Here is a 15,580-nt window from a genome sequence, read left to right as displayed (position 1 = left end):
CTTGTTAAACGTTTCATGTTAGTATACTGAAAAATGTTGATTTCCATTTTTGCCACATGCTAAAGAGCTTCATCATTTCTGGAAAAAAAAACTTACCCATGAAAACAGATTAAAAAATCTTTTAGTATATGGTTGTTTTATAACTTTGACCAGTAAACACCACATTAAGGTGTTTGAAATTAACTTAAACAGTAAAAACTGTAGTTAGTCATGTTTGCAATGTTTCTAAAACTGCAAGAAATGAATCTTTCTTATTTTGGGTACCATCGTTTCACCTCGCCTACAGGCTTATAGCCTCGCTGGTTAGCTCCGTGTCATAACTCATCTAAACGTACATAAAATAAGCTTTCAAATGATGTATGATGTAGATGGGCGCAGGGTGAGTACATTAAATTCCAAAAATATGGCCCTTTATGGAGAAGTGCTGCGTGCCCATACATACCTCAACACCAGTGGGCAACAGAAATGTTCTTCTGCCCATCTCAACAGAAGCAACCCATGAAAAGCCCTAATTTTATTACTGGTGAAGCAGTGAGCCCTTTTCAGCTAAACCCACTGTGGAACATCCTGTGCTAAAGGTGTTTTGAGTGTTCCCAAAGCAACATTCACAATTTGGAGCATGTAGTACCTTTTTAACACTTTTTTTTTTCCTTCCAGGACTTTGCAATGCTGAGTATAAAGCTGTGACCTTTTAATATAGGTCAAAGTTATGAATGCCCCACACGCATATGCATTTTCTCATTCTATAACTTAGCATCCTAAGTAAACCATAATTGTCTAATACAAGTCCTAGAACCACATAGGTAAGAGCAAATCTGTGTCTCAGTCCTGATCTTTATATTACTACCAGATATTTTTAACTTTTTGGATTTGACAAACCCTTCCTTGTTTAGGGAATATTATGGTGGTATTGATTTGTGCCTATGATGGCACCTGATGTCACCTGAACAGTAAGGAAACACTTGCTTTACTTGTCACATGCGTTTTTGTCTTCTCTTGGAAACTCCAGCCCCAATGGAGGAGATATTTGTAAGTGTTTGAAATGATATCCTGACAGAAGTCATGTTTGTTTTTAGTCTTTGATCCTCTAACTTTGTATGAAGATCTTATTCACATGTTTAGCAAGTCTTTGAATTCATAAAGACTCTGCAGTATCTGCAAGGTAAATTGTGTAAATAAGTAGCATTTCTTGTCTTAGCCTTCATTTGTGGATGAATGTGTTTGTGTTATGAAGCGAGTCTGGTGCATGTCTGTCCATTTATTTGTCAACAAAATGTGTTTTGAATAGCTCTTGACTTGTTCTTCCCTGTAAGTTATGTGTATGAATGCACTAAGAATAACTTGATCCTTTCAAAACTACTTGTGTTTAGATACTTTCCTTCCTGTAGAGGTGACTTCTGCCACCATTCCAATAAAAGGAGAGGACCCAAGGGGTGATCCCCAAAGGGATGGACTCCAGGGAAGTCTAGGTTTGTTGAGTGAGTGCTATCCTGTATCTCATTAAATGGATTCCATGTTTCCTTTTAAAATTCTGTTGTTTCTTTCAACAGCAGTCTTTGCCCTGTAGTAGATATTGAAGAGAGCCACAGAACGTAGTACCTTTCCCCTTGGCTAACCCCAAAGCTCCTGGTTTACCATCTGTGCTTGCCCAAGAAGCACAACTGCTGGCCAGATTGTTCTTGAAACTTGGCTTCCTGTGAAATACATCAATTTAAGACCATTGTAAAGGTTTTGATTTGACTGAAATGTGTTGTATTCTGCACATACATTTTACCAGAAGAACCTAGCTTTTGAACTGTTGGCCCCTAGTAAATGTGAAATCTTTTCTCCCTTCAGTTGTTTCCTTTGCTGACTGACTTTGGCTAGCACCACAACTCTTTTTGTTATAAAACTAAATTAAGTTTAATACACCCACACACACCTGTAAAAAAGCTAATATATTAAAGGAAATCATTTTTTCCTGTATCTCCTGTCTACTGACTTTCTTGGGACAAGGACAATGTCTTGTGCTCTTATATAATGTTGAGCACATTGCTGAAGACTTAAGATGGGATTTTCATAAGGGCCCAGGTGCCATTGAATTGAGTGTGCACAGTGCTTTACAAGAACATAGATTAAGACATGGTCCTTTCCTCTGTGACCTTACAAACTCTAGACAAAACTGCAAGGAGAGCCCTTCAGGAGACGGTGGTTATAAAGAGGTCATTGCTGAGGAGATTTAGGTTTGGGATATTTGGCAGACAAATGGGATTCTTCGAAACATAGGGAACAATGAGAGAGTCTGCACAAAGCCAGGAGCAGAAAGAGGTATGGGACAGTGAGGAGAAGATTGGAAGGCGTGTAGGGAGGGAGTAGAGGGAATTAAAACTCTAGACATAGGCAGAAGCAGTGATAGCTCCCTGAAAATGACATGAGAAACTTTAACTTCTTGTAGAATATAGAAAGTTGTGAAGAGTGTCAAGGGTAGGGCATGGATGTAACTGCTTGAGCTCTGATGCCAGATTGCCTCTGTGCAATTGAAGAGGAGAGGCCAAAGAAGAGAAAGTTACAGTAATGGAGCAAAGGGGTGAACTAGGACACATTTGGATAATATATAGAGAGGCAGATAATGGAGAGACTGGATGTGGAGGGAGACAGTCTGCTTATTCTTGTATGCAGTGTTATAGCCATGTCAGTTCCAGGATATTAGAGAGACAAGGGTGAGGTAATATCTTTTATTGGACCAATTTCTGTTGGTAAGAGAGACAGGATTTATGGCTTATTACAACAGTGTAATTCACTAAATACCCTTTTTGGCCTCTGACTACAGGGCCACTTCACTTGAATGGTCCTTTGTGCACTAATTCCGTATGCTAAACCAGGGGCTTGCAATCTTTTTCTTTCTGAGGCTCCCCAACATGCTATTTTAAAAACTCCCTGGCCCTACCTGTGCCACAACAATTGTTTTCTGCATATAAAAGTCAGGGCTGGTGTTAAGGGGTAGCAAGCAGGGCAGTTGCCTGGGGTTCCATGCCACAGGAGCCCACGTGAAGCTAAGTTGCTCAGGCTTCTGCTTCGGCCACGGGCAGCAGCGCTCAGAGCCACGGGATTCAGCTGTGCACAGCAGGGCTTAGGCTTTCTGTCCTGGGCTCCAGTGGGTCTAACACTGGTCCTGTTTGGCGGCCCCCCCCCCGAAACCTGCTTGCGGCCCCCCCATGGGGCCCTGGACCCCTAGTTTAGCACAGTGGTTCTCAACCATCTGTTCAATCTTGTATTTAGCTGCTTATCTTTGTGTCATTCTTATGTGATCATAGTTGAATACCATTCCTATTTCAGCATCAGCACAGATGGAAGAAATAAATGAATCTGTTACGAAAATTATTTGAAAAAGCATTTTCTCAAATCCCTGTGGATATTAGCTTTTTACATCTAGAACAGAATCCTCTAGATTTACGCTCTCAAGTTTAAGGAATCCTAACTTCTGGAAGATCTAATCATTATTTTTTGTCTGCCTTCTGAAGATTATATGAAAACCTAACTTCAGGGGTGCTTTGGGGTATCCTCTTGATAACTCTATAGGTATTCAAGGGACACTCAAGTTGAAAAAAAAAATCACATTTGTCTGAGAATTTTTTAACTCCTGTAGTTACAAGTAGTACCTTAAAATGACTATAGCTGAAAAGTAAAGGTTTTTAATTGTGTGCATTTGACAGCATTTTGTGTATAGGCGGTGCTACAGTTTTCTTCTAAATAGTCAGTTTCTCCTTTACTGAAAAGACGCTTATAAGTATGAATAGCAGGAAATCATTAACATTTGAAGGATTTCTTCAAAAATTTAGTGTATTCTATCAGAATTTTTTAAACTAAGCAATTTAAAAAGGTTCATGTTGAATGCTCTTTAACTGATCTTCATCTTAAGATCTGGTGTCGTAGATAGAAAACCTAGAGCAGTGGTCTGCTTTGTTTGTCAGAGAACAATTGATAGCCTTACGGTATTGAGACCATCTTGTTTTGGTAGGATAATACTGGTGCACAGGTTGCAATGTATTATGTATTTAACAATAATAGCAGCACTTGTACATTGCTTTATCTGGTGCTTTAGAAAGGTGCATAAACATTGTTATCCCCATTTTGCAGATGGGAGTAACTGAAACATAAGGTTGAGTGAAAAGAAAAGGAGTACTTGTGGCACCTTAGAGACTAACCAATTTATTTGAGCATAAGCTTTCGTGAGCTACAGCTCACTTCATCGGATGCTTATGCTCAAATAGATTGGTTAGTCTCTAAGGTGCCACAAGTCCTCCTTTTCTCTTTGCGAATACAGACTAACACGACTGCTACTCTGGAAGTTGAGTGAGTTGCCCAAGGTGTCACAGTAAGTCAATGGCAGACTAAAAATACTACATTTGTTTCTGGTGGCACCCATAACTATTTAGACACTACAAACCTGGAAAGGCACGGTCCTTGCCACTATGAGCTCTAAAAAGAGAGACTGAGGGGCGCATGGGAACAACAAATTAAGTGGTCAGGTGGTGGTAGACTTGGTACTGATAACTTTAAAATGCGTTATTAGAATATTATCAAGATTATCTCCAGTTATCATACAAGTTTGCTGACGTGGGACGCCTAGCAGCTTGTAGGCATCATGGTAACGTTGCTTCTGCTGATTTCCCAAACCCAGTAAATTTCAGCCTTTTTCACTTAATGGATGATTCTACAAACCAATTATAAAGAGCCACAGGTTATATACTACAGATCTGTGGGATTCATTTTGCCAAACTTGCAACATATACTTACTAATTCATGCTATGAAACTGCTTTTGATGAGACCACTTGTTCAATCCTCTAAAATGGTTTCTCAGACAAACTACAAACCAATTTAAAAATCGACAATATAGCTAAAATACTTAAGGGTTTGTTTGCAAAGGGATGAAAGCTCATTCCCATTAACTAAAGGTGTGACTTTAAAACGGATTAGTTAAACTGCATTAAACCTCTGTGTGGATGCATTCAGAATTAAAGTGGCCTTAGGACTTGACTGTGGGGCTGTGAAATGCCACACACACCAAAGTGCTGCGCTGTAACTGCCCCATGTGGATGCTGTTGACACAAACTAAAAGGTACCTGAGTTCTTCTGGAAGATTTGATTTTTTTCATAGTACTATGTCCATTTCCGTAGCTATAGTCTGTCCAATTATTTTGCTCACATTGTCTATTCCCTTTTATGTAGCTTAAGTTGAGAAATGTAGGTTTTGTATGAAGGTTCTCTCTCTTACAGATAATGAGAAAGTTAGGCAGCTGCTTCTGGAAGGTGTGCCTGTGGAATGTGCTCACAGCTTTATCTGGGACCAGACTATCTGTAAGAACGTTACTGAAAATAAAATCCCAGAGCAGGTAACTAACAGCATGGATTACTCTAAAGAAACATCTTATCATCCTCCCCTACAAACCATATAGTGAAGTTTAAAAATCAACTCTCCTGAAATTCACAAAGCAACAACTTCCTAATTTAATAGTGATTTGTTACTGAGATGAAGAGTTGGTTCTTCAGTTCACTGGAGTCGTCCTATCCAATTTTCTTGCACAACCATTACAGTAATGCATTTTCATTACTTAATTTATGCTTTGAAATATAGTTTTGCTGACTTGTGTTTAGAATAAAATAATTCAATATCTTGGTTTTTCTAAAAATTTCGGGTGAGAAGCCTTACTCTTGCTCTGATGCCTTTACACCAGGTAAAAGGGCCAGAGGTTCTAAAAGCCTTACATCTGGTTGGGCAAGGATTCCTAGGGTGCAGGAACTAAGGAAGATAGCTCTATGGCTGCCTTTCAAGGCTTTGCCTCACAAATCCTGGTGTAGGGGCATTCTGGAGACTGGAGGGTCGTGCCTGAAGCAGGGTTGCAGCACACAGTGCTGTGGAGATTCTGGGCAGTGCTGTAACCTGCAGGCAGCTGGGGATAGGCTGCCATAACTTAGGCTCTCACTCTAGGGACTGTAGAACAGTCTAGGATCTGGAGGGCAAAAAGGTGGCTTAAAGTCACATTAGCTCCCACTCCCTCTGGGCTGCAAGTTCTGGACTCCTCCTCCTTTTTGAAATGGGAAAATATTTGTGACTAATTTCTGTATAAGTCAGCAACATATTCCTTCAGATGACTACCTTTGTGTAAATAATCAAAGCTCTTCCAAAGCATGACCTGTGTAGCCAAATAGAAATAACTGTGTACAGGCAAAACAGAATGATAACCATTATGAACCTAGTGACATTCTGCATGCTGTCATAAACTCGAGTGCTAACTACTCTGTTGACATTTCCTTTCTGCTTCAATAGCTCTACAGATTGTAGTCTTACATGTTTTTGAAAAGAGCTTAAGTATACCTTTAGGTCCTTGACCTTTAGAAACAAGAGGTTATAGCATGAGATGATTGAGAATTCCTGGGTGCATTTTGATTTATATTTATGCCACTGGTTGTGAAATTGGTTATAAAGCAATGCTTGGAACCAAAGATTCCTTTTTCTTGTAGCTATTGAAAAGTAGTCCTTTTCTTTTTCTTGTAGCTACTGAATCCTAAAAATGATACAACTCAGCTGTTGCTCGGTATAGTGAGTGAGAAATTGTCTGAAAGCAGCTAGTCTGTTACACAGCAAAAATTTAAACACTCATGGGAAGAGCCCTTAAATATTAAATTATGGTACAATATTTCTCTCCCTCATGCAAGCTGTCTGGTAGTCAGATTTTCACAACTTGTTTACTAATGGGGTTTTTTCAGAAGTCGGCATTTCTACTTTATTACCTTCAGTTTCAGTACCTGCTCTGCAATACAATAGTGTGAAGCATTGATGTGTAAATCCTGTTTGTTTTGGTTTTTTTGGATGCTGAGATTAACACTTGCTCCCAGGAGCATCCTAAATTTGTTGTTTATGAACTGTTTTTATCAATAGGTGAAGACAGATTCAAATGTACATAGAATAACCTGTGCGGAATTCAGATTACCTACTTTCACTGCCTATAATAAGGAAATCAGTGTGTGTGTGTGTGTAACAACTTTTTGAAAAAAGAAAAATGGGTACTAAATTATTGAGCATTTTCCCAACTGCTTTTATCCCATCTCAGGATTTAAACCATATGAGAGGTGAATTATTGGTACCTGGCTCACAGCTTGACTTGGGTCCTCGTGAATCCAAGATTCCCATTCTCTTGGTTCAACAGCCAGGGAAAGTGGCTGGTGAAGATCGACCAGGATGGGGAAGTGGCTGGGATATCTATCTGCCAAAGGGCTGGGGCATGGCTTTCTGGATTCCTTTTGTAAGTGGCTTTCATTACAAATTGCAGGCAAATATGATGGGTTATAAGTTCATTTACTCTGATATGTACATATTGGGGAAAACTTGTCCTTGTGCAACCCACTTACAACTACTGGGTCAAAATGTCAGTTTAAAGAGAGCAGATGAATATTGTCATGAAAGTGAGTTGGTGTGTGTTTAAAAATATTTAAAATAACCTACCATTTTGTCCACTTCGGTTATTGCACCAATAATGGACGTTTGACAGAGCATGAAATGAGGCTTTATATGGGAACAGAGTGAGCAGGCCAGTGCTGCTTTATAGTTTTTCAGCTATCATGTTTCTAAGTGTATATTTATTTCTTTAAAAGATAAAATAAATCCAAAATTTTAAAAAGGTAAATTCTGAGAGTCTGCAAAGGTTCTTATTTGGCACTTACTGCCATCCATATAGCCTAGCCCTAGGTTGACCTCACCAGCATTCTGCCAGCGGAGGGTCTTACTGAACACAGGTTGGCGATCTCTGATTTCATGGGACCTGAAACAGGAGAGCAAAGTTTAAATTGTGCTGAATGCTCTTACCTTGCTGTTTGGAACATTCTGCTCTTATAATTTAAAGAGGATGGTTTATTATGCTTGTCTGCAGTTCGCTATATAGTTCTGTGCATATGGATGGAACAATTGTGATATTTTGTATAATAAAAGGTAATTGAACAACAGCTTTGCAGAGATATTATAACACTTGTGCCAATACTTATAGTAAGAATTTTTGAAGTCATTCTCTAGATTTGTTGATGGTTTTTGAGAATTAAACTAATAAAGCATAATTAGCATTTTGTTCAAATGAGTCTTTAGAATGTGATATCCATACTTTAATCACATCTTCAAAACTAAGGTGATAGAAGCTCAGTACTCTGAGAGTAGCGCCTAAGGGATTCTCCAAGATACTTCAGTTAAGAGCATTAGAAAAATACTAATGTTATTACCTTACAGGTATATAGAGGCGCACGAGTAGGTGGCTTGCAAGAGGGTTTGAAACATTCCGAATATAAAAGAACACCTCACATTCCAAATGATTTCCCAGACTGTCCTGCTGGAATCCAGTTTGCCAAAGAACTAGAAAACATTCTTCTTGAAAAATTCAAGAGGTGAAGTTAATTTCTCCATGATTGATTGATTTGCCACTTTAATCAAAACTTGATATGCCGTAAAATTATCTGTTGCTCAGTTCAGTTTCTAGACTTGTGATTTGTGGTGGGGTGGTGTTTAGTATTTTAAATCCCACTATAATAAGAAACAAAAATCCATGTGATGTAGACTAAGTGCTCTCCCCTAAATGTTTGTTTTAGTTAGTTTTATGCACCCTATTCCCAGAGTTCTGTTCAGAAAAAAGCTGTAATATAATTGTGCATAATACAACAAAGTAAATAAAGCCATACATTTCAAGTTCCATTAGCAACTTGTAGGGGAAAACCAGTGTCCGCCAAATGGAGAAGGATACAATTGGTGACAAGACATTTTGGTATCATCTATTAGAGGGTGCAAGAAACTATAGAGAGTACAACAATTTAATTAAAGCACTTGATTATAGTTATTTTCCCAAGTAAATGAATGCTTATATTCTAATTCTCTGTCTCGAAATGTGGTACAAGCGGAAGTACTCTCTGGGCAAATAAGTGTCAGATGTTTTGCCTGCCGCCGGGGGCGAGAGGCTAGGGAGAAGATTGAGTACCATCAGGCACAACAGCGCCAACAAAGTAGACCTGTTACAATGCAGAACCCTTGCACTCCAGAAGTACAGATACATGGCAGTTTTGTATGGAAGTCAAATTTCCAGAGATTCAGAATTCCTGCTTAACAAGATTAAAGAGTTAACTGCCCATCTTTAAAATACAAGGAAAGAGATGCTTAGTTATTTGGTAAACGGGGGCCCTGGCACGTAATTTTTTTCTAATTTGCAAGTTAGCTGAATAGATTATTCTCCTTTATCTGGTATTTCAACATCATAATTTTTCTTTATTCTTGAGGTACACTATAATGAACATTGTTTCATTGCTTCCAAGTTATGGGACATTTTTCTGTTTCCTTCTTTCTTTCAGACGCCCACCTGCAAAAAGGGCAAACTATGTCAAACTTGGCACCCTGGCACCTTTCCTCTGTCCGTGGGGGCAACTAAACAGGGACTGGGAAGTAAGAAACAAAGCTCAGGAAGAATCTGTGGTTACTTCATCTGCAGACAGTAAGAGCTGTGCAACTCAAAGGCAGGTTCCTTGTGAGCCCAAACCTGGACTGATTATAGAGGATCCTCGGAGTGGCATGATAGAAGAAATGACAGAGATTCAAAATTTATGCAAAGAAGATGGAGCTGCAACAAGTAGTGGCTTCTTTGTTCTCAGGTATGTAGGAGTGACTTATCAGTAACTACTGTCCTGCATGCTTGTTAAAAGAGGGGATGGCTTACTGGCAAGCCATGAGGACCCACCATCTAATTGAGTCCCCTGGCTCCTGGAGGGGATGGGAAGTGAATTCTGACCTGGTAGATCTCTATCCAAGTGGGAGGGTGAGATAAAAAGCTGCCTTAGGGGGGAAAGAAAGAAAACCACCTGTGATTGGAAGTAAGCTATTCTACCCTTTCTGAATGGGGAGTCACTGACTGCAGTGGGGAGCCTCTTTTAGTAAACAGTTCGGGTTGGTACTTGCTTTGGAGGCAGGCAATACAGGGCCACGCCAGTGGGAAGGATATTTGGAGGGCTCAGAGAGCCAGTGGTAGGGAGAAAGTGGCATATTTTATTAAAGAAATGTGTAAATGGTTAAAAAGAAAAGGAAACATGCACCTAAAAAAGCTACTATTTAAAAAGCATTTCAATTTAATTTTTAATTTAATTTTTTAAAAGCTCCGGTTTAAAAACTCTATCACTCTTGATACATTTACTTGTATTCCCATCTCTAATGCATGGATATGGACAGTTCGTCTCACTACTCATGTTTCTACAGAGTGAATGAAGATCTCACATGACTTCTAGAACACTGATAAAGCCATGCTAACGCACATGAAGAGAAGTGCTTGGGTGTGGGTGTTTCATTTTGCATAGCAGCATATGAAAATAGTGATAAAACTGAAGAAAAGCAAATCTGGCTTCAAATAAATTTGAAGCCAAAAGTGCTGATAAAATAACTGATTTTTAAAATGTATTGTGCCGTTTTCAGCAAATAGTTCTATACCTGTGTTTTTGTGGGTTTTTAGATTTTGAGAGCTTTACAAAGGCTGTCCAAGATAGTGGGTTTTTTTTTTTAAATTAATTTACAATGATACTTCTGAGGTTTTTTTTATTGTACTTGAGCATCCCTAATGCATCTTTTAAACTTCAAACAGGAGCAGAAAGCTATTAAAGCAGTTGTCAGCCAGGTGCCGGCCTACTTGTGGAAAAGGTCAGAGGGTACGCCCTGCTTCAAAACTTGGACAGAAGGAAATGACTGAAGATGCCCTTTTATCACTCTTTAAGTGCTACCCAAGGGTGCTGGTGTGGGTCAGCTTGTCTCTGGTAAGAAAAGGTAGCCCTGAATTACATACCATGATATGCATTCCAACACAGGAGGATTTTCTACAGCTTAACAAAGACCAGCTCTTCTGTGGTCCTCAAGAGCCCAAACACAGTGACATATTCAAACACAAGATACTGAAACTCAAAGAGAGAAAAAAGAAAAAGAACAACGAGAAGGCTCTAGAAAGTGGTGCTTCTGATGCCCTTGAGGCAAAGGCAGTTGAGGAGCCTAAAGAACTAATACTTGGCTTATGGCCTGACCCTCTACCAGATGTTACTTCACACTGCTCTAGAGTTCTTTTAGGTTTTGTCACTCAAGGGGATTTTTCATTAGCTGCTGGCTGTGGAGAAGCACTGGGATTTGTTAATTTGACAGGATTACTGCATATGTTATCCAGTCAACCAGCCGATAAAAAAGGGCTTGTTTTGTTAAGAACTCCAGCATCTCTACAGTACAGATTTGCTAGACTTAATATTGAGGTATAAGCACCATATTTGTAATGAAATAATGTACAGATATTACCAAAGAAATTATTCCTTCGAGTCTCAAGAAATGCCTGTGTACCCCATGTCTGTAATGGGCAGTTTATTTTCCATCAAACTAACCTGTTAATGAACTAAGCTGTTGATCATTTATGATGTTTGTATAGCTCAAATGTTTTCTTTTCTTCTGAATGTCTATATCAGTTTCTGTTTTAAAACATACGTTGGCTTTTGCATCCAGAAATACTTCCATTATGCTGAGATTGTTTTTCTAAAGGGCATACTATTTTTTTTGTTGTTGCTCCAATGCAGTTGAAGCCAATGATATCAAAGATCTTTTACTTTTACAGTGTTTCCACTTCAAAAAGCTTTGGTCATATGGCTGCTGGACTCTGATTACAGTTCATGCTTCTGGTAAATGCATGCCATCTGGGCCTATGTATACAGCAGTCAGCTTTTCAGGGCCCATTCAATCTTGCTGCTGAACAGGTCTGGCTGCTGCAGAGTAAAGTTCTGTAACCACCTCTAGCATAGACAGTGTAGATGACTTGTTTTCATTGAAAGAATTCAGTACTTAATTGGAACATAAATAATGACTTTCTACGTTAAAGGTTGTGAAACACTGACTGCAGCATGTGTTAGCGCTTTGGATGATACAGGTTCCAATTTTTTTCTTTCAGGGTCAGTGTAAACTTATTAAAAGGCATTTTCAGAATAAACATTTTTCATTATTATCAAGAAAAGTGGATTTGGCCTACTGTGTGAAGAGAACTCCTTAAAAATAGGAATCTGAACTACATCATTTAAAGGTGTGCTGAAATGCTTTAAATGAGACAGTTAGGATCCTACACTTAGTGTGAAGTAATGCAAATTAGCAGTCACCACACAAGAACCAGGGGTCACCCAATGAAATTAATAGACAGCAGGTTTAAAAGAAACGTAAGGAAGTGTTTCTTCATACAACACACAGTCAACATGTGGCACTCTGTGCCAGGAGATATTGTGAAGGCCAAAAGCATAACTGAGTTAAAAAAGAATTAAAGAAGTTAATTGAGGATAGATCAATCTATGACCAGTAACCAAGATGCTCAGGGACACAACCTCATGGTCTCCGGTGTCTAAATCTCTGACTGTGAGAAGCTGGGACTGCATGATGCGATGGATCACTCACTCTGAAGCATCTGGACACTCTTGGAAGACAGGACACTAGGCTAGATGGACCAGTGGTCTGACTTAGTATGCTCACTATAAAGAGAATACATGGGTTACACTTAAAATAAGTAAATATACTTTCAAACACAAGAGCTGAAAATCAGTTTTTACTCACCTGCCTAGAAAAGAGTTGTGTTTTTTCATTTAACTTTATTAACACCTTAAATAGTTGAAGAGCTGCTGTAAGTGTAGGGGGTATCAGCTGTTGCAGGAGAGAAATAGAACCCTGAACTCGACTCTTGGAAGTTAGTCTTCAGTTTATCTTTAGCCCCGATGACAAACAATTGTATCTTATACCTGTTTTCTTTTGCTAGTTTGGGATTTCTGATGGTTCCTTTTAATGTGAATTTAGTCTTTGTGCAATGTGCTGGAACCTGCAGTTGTGCATGGGAAGTTTGTAGTATGAGCATCACTACACCCTTCAGCATTTTTATACAGAGAGAGAATTTTTAAGGTATTACAGTTCACCTTTAAAAATGACAGCCATTCTTGAGTTAAGGAGTTCTGATAATTGTAAGATAGACAATCATGTGGGAGCGTGCTAATAAAATCTGTAGATGACACAAAGATGAGAGGTACTGCCGATATGTAGGGCCATCCCTAGGAGGGAGTGGGGCCGGGGTGGAATAGTGCAAAGTGCAAGGTCATGCACTTAGGGACTAACAAGAATTTTTTGCTATAAGCTGGGTATGTATCACTTGGGAACAACAGAAGAAAGAGAGACCTGAATGTATTGATTGATCACAGTATGACTATAAGCTGCCAGTGTGACACAGCTGTGAAAAAGGTTAAGGGAATCCTAGAATGCATCAGGAGAGGTATTTCAAGTAGAGATAGGAAAGTGCTGTTACCATTATACAAGGCCCTTGTGAGGCCTCATCTGGAATATTGTGCAAGTCTGGTCTCCCATGTTTCAGAAGGATTAATTCAAACTGGAACAGGTGCAGAGAAGGGCTAGTAGGATGATCAGAGGAATGGAGAACCTGCCTTACAAGAGGAGACTTAAGGAGCTTGGCTTGTTTATCCTAACAAAAATAAGGTTGAGGGGAGGGCTGATTGATCTCTCTAAATTTATCAGAGGGATGAACACCAGGGAGGGAGAAAAGATAAGTTAAGGGTCTGTTGTTGGCATAGGAACAAGTGGATATACACTGGCCATCAATAAGTTGAGGCTTGAAATCAGATGGAAAGCTTCTAAGCATCAGAGGAATGAAGTTTGGCACAGCAGTGCTTCCTTTGAGGCTTTTCACTCCCCTTGACTTTGGTACAGTCGGTCACTCCGGTACTGTTGTTCATGTCGGGACCAGCACTGTTTGTGATAGACTGTACCCCTATGCTTACCATTTTTATGATAAATTTTGTTCAAAGTATGCTTTGTGAGGTATCATTTGAAAACTCCTAATTCTCTGGTCATTGTTGTTCTGGTAAAATGTGTGTGGCAACATTGTATGTAAAGTTAAGATTCTACTGTGTGGTGTTACAAAGGCATATTCCAACTCTGGGGAAGCAGCCCAAACCAGTTCCTCAGAGACAAAAAAGGTAAACTGATGCCTCAGCCAGGTGTCAACATAATCAGATGAACTATGACTTGGTTAAGTGGCCATTTTTTGGCAGGAAGAAGTGTGTGAGTGAGAAATGTACATATTGGCAAAGAAACAGGTGGGAGTTCCCGTTCCCCAGACTTTGTCACCTGAATCCCAGCTGAAGATAATCCTCAAAGAGGAGAGACAGGTATAAAAACAGAGAGCACACAACACAAATCATCTCTCCTCCATTCCTCTCTGCTCACAGCAGCCGCAACACCTGAAGAAACACTGAACTGGGGGAGGGGTCCTGGCTGGGAGGCTTTCATCCCGTAAGCACTGCAAAAAGCATGTGGTGAGAAAATGTTTTGCTCTGAATTTATTTAGCTTGCTAAATTGGGTATTAGTTTGCATTTTTTTCTTTGTAACCAACTCTTTTATGCCTCATTACTTGTAATCACTTAAGTTTTATTTCTTTTATTAATAAAGCTGTTTTACTGCTGTATCTAAACTGGTGTGTTTGGATTAGAGTGGTTGGGAATCTTCAGTTGAGATAACAGGGTTTATGCATATCATTTTTTATTAATGAAACGATGGACTTCCTTGCATTGTTCAGAAGGAGAGAGCTGGGCAGTACAAGTTGCACATTTCTGAGGGAGGGTCTGGGATTGGGAATTTGCTGGTGTCGTTCTGTAATGTAATTCATGAGTGGTTAGCTATAACACTCCTACACTATAACCGGGAGTAATTTACATGCTAGAGACTGTGTGTAAGCAGAACCAGGAGTGGTTGCTCCCACAGTGAAGAAGTGCAAAAGGCATCCCAAGTTGGAGGGGGCACAGCTGTCCATCTATCCCCATTTATACCCTGGGTAATGTCACACCACTTCCAGCATTGGCTTTCTCAGTACCGATGGTACTGCCTCCGCCTGCAGCACTGCTTCCCGCCTTATTCTGGGCGACAGACGAGCCAAACCACCCACCTGTTCCTTCTGCTCTTGCTCTACCTTTATCACCAGGATCCCAAGGCTCTTGTGGAACTGAGTTGGGGTTGTCATCCTTCCATTCCCCAACAGTCCATGACTGCACTGAGGGCTGCTAATGGACTGTTACGGTTCCCAAGTACCTTGACAACTCGTTACTGAGGGGAAGATCCAGAGAGGAATTTCTTGTCCATGTCAGCACCATATTTTGCTTGCTTGACTGTCTGGGTCTCATTCTAAACAACAGAAAATCAACTGTGACTCCCATCCAAAAAACCAAGTGGATTGGGGCCCTGTTAGATTCTATGGCATCAAGAGTGTTCCTGCTGCCCAACTGTTTTCAGACAATTTGACATCTTTGCCTCAGTCTGCACTCTCAGCTGTCCATGACCATTCAAATGTGTTTGAGACTGTTGGGCCACATGTCCTATTCCTGAGGGAATTCTACACCAGAAAATTAAAAATTCTGCACCAAAAAATATAAAAATTCTGTGCACAATATTTTTAAAATTCTCTACATTTTATTTGTCAATAAATAGATGGGGAGGCTCCAGTATGGCAGTGGGGAGCTCAGGC

General features: G+C 39.8%; 1 protein-coding gene across 2 annotated transcripts in view; it reads left to right on the top strand.

The window, feature by feature from the left end:
• POP1 (POP1 homolog, ribonuclease P/MRP subunit) overlaps positions 1-14,527 on the top strand; it is a 41,464-nt gene extending 26,937 nt beyond the window's left edge. The window contains exons 12-17 of one of the 2 annotated variants that reach the window (XM_084620616.1): positions 1,371-1,478; positions 5,258-5,373; positions 7,093-7,284; positions 8,256-8,410; positions 9,362-9,658; positions 10,636-14,527. In XM_084620616.1, coding sequence (XP_084476742.1) covers positions 1,371-1,478; positions 5,258-5,373; positions 7,093-7,284; positions 8,256-8,410; positions 9,362-9,658; positions 10,636-11,290 — 1,523 coding nt within the window. In that variant the 3' untranslated portion in view covers positions 11,291-14,527. The remainder of the gene's footprint in view (positions 1-1,370; positions 1,479-5,257; positions 5,374-7,092; positions 7,285-8,255; positions 8,411-9,361; positions 9,659-10,635) is intronic. The other variant, XM_084620617.1, reaches the window with a different exon arrangement.
• Positions 14,528-15,580: the final 1,053 nt, after the last annotated feature.

This window comes from Lepidochelys olivacea (genome assembly GCF_965140295.1).
Source record: "Lepidochelys olivacea isolate rLepOli2 genome assembly, chromosome: 2".
Lineage (NCBI taxonomy): Eukaryota > Metazoa > Chordata > Testudines > Cheloniidae > Lepidochelys > Lepidochelys olivacea.
Note: the sequence above shows the minus strand (reverse complement) of the source record. Positions and strands in the feature narration are given on the sequence as shown.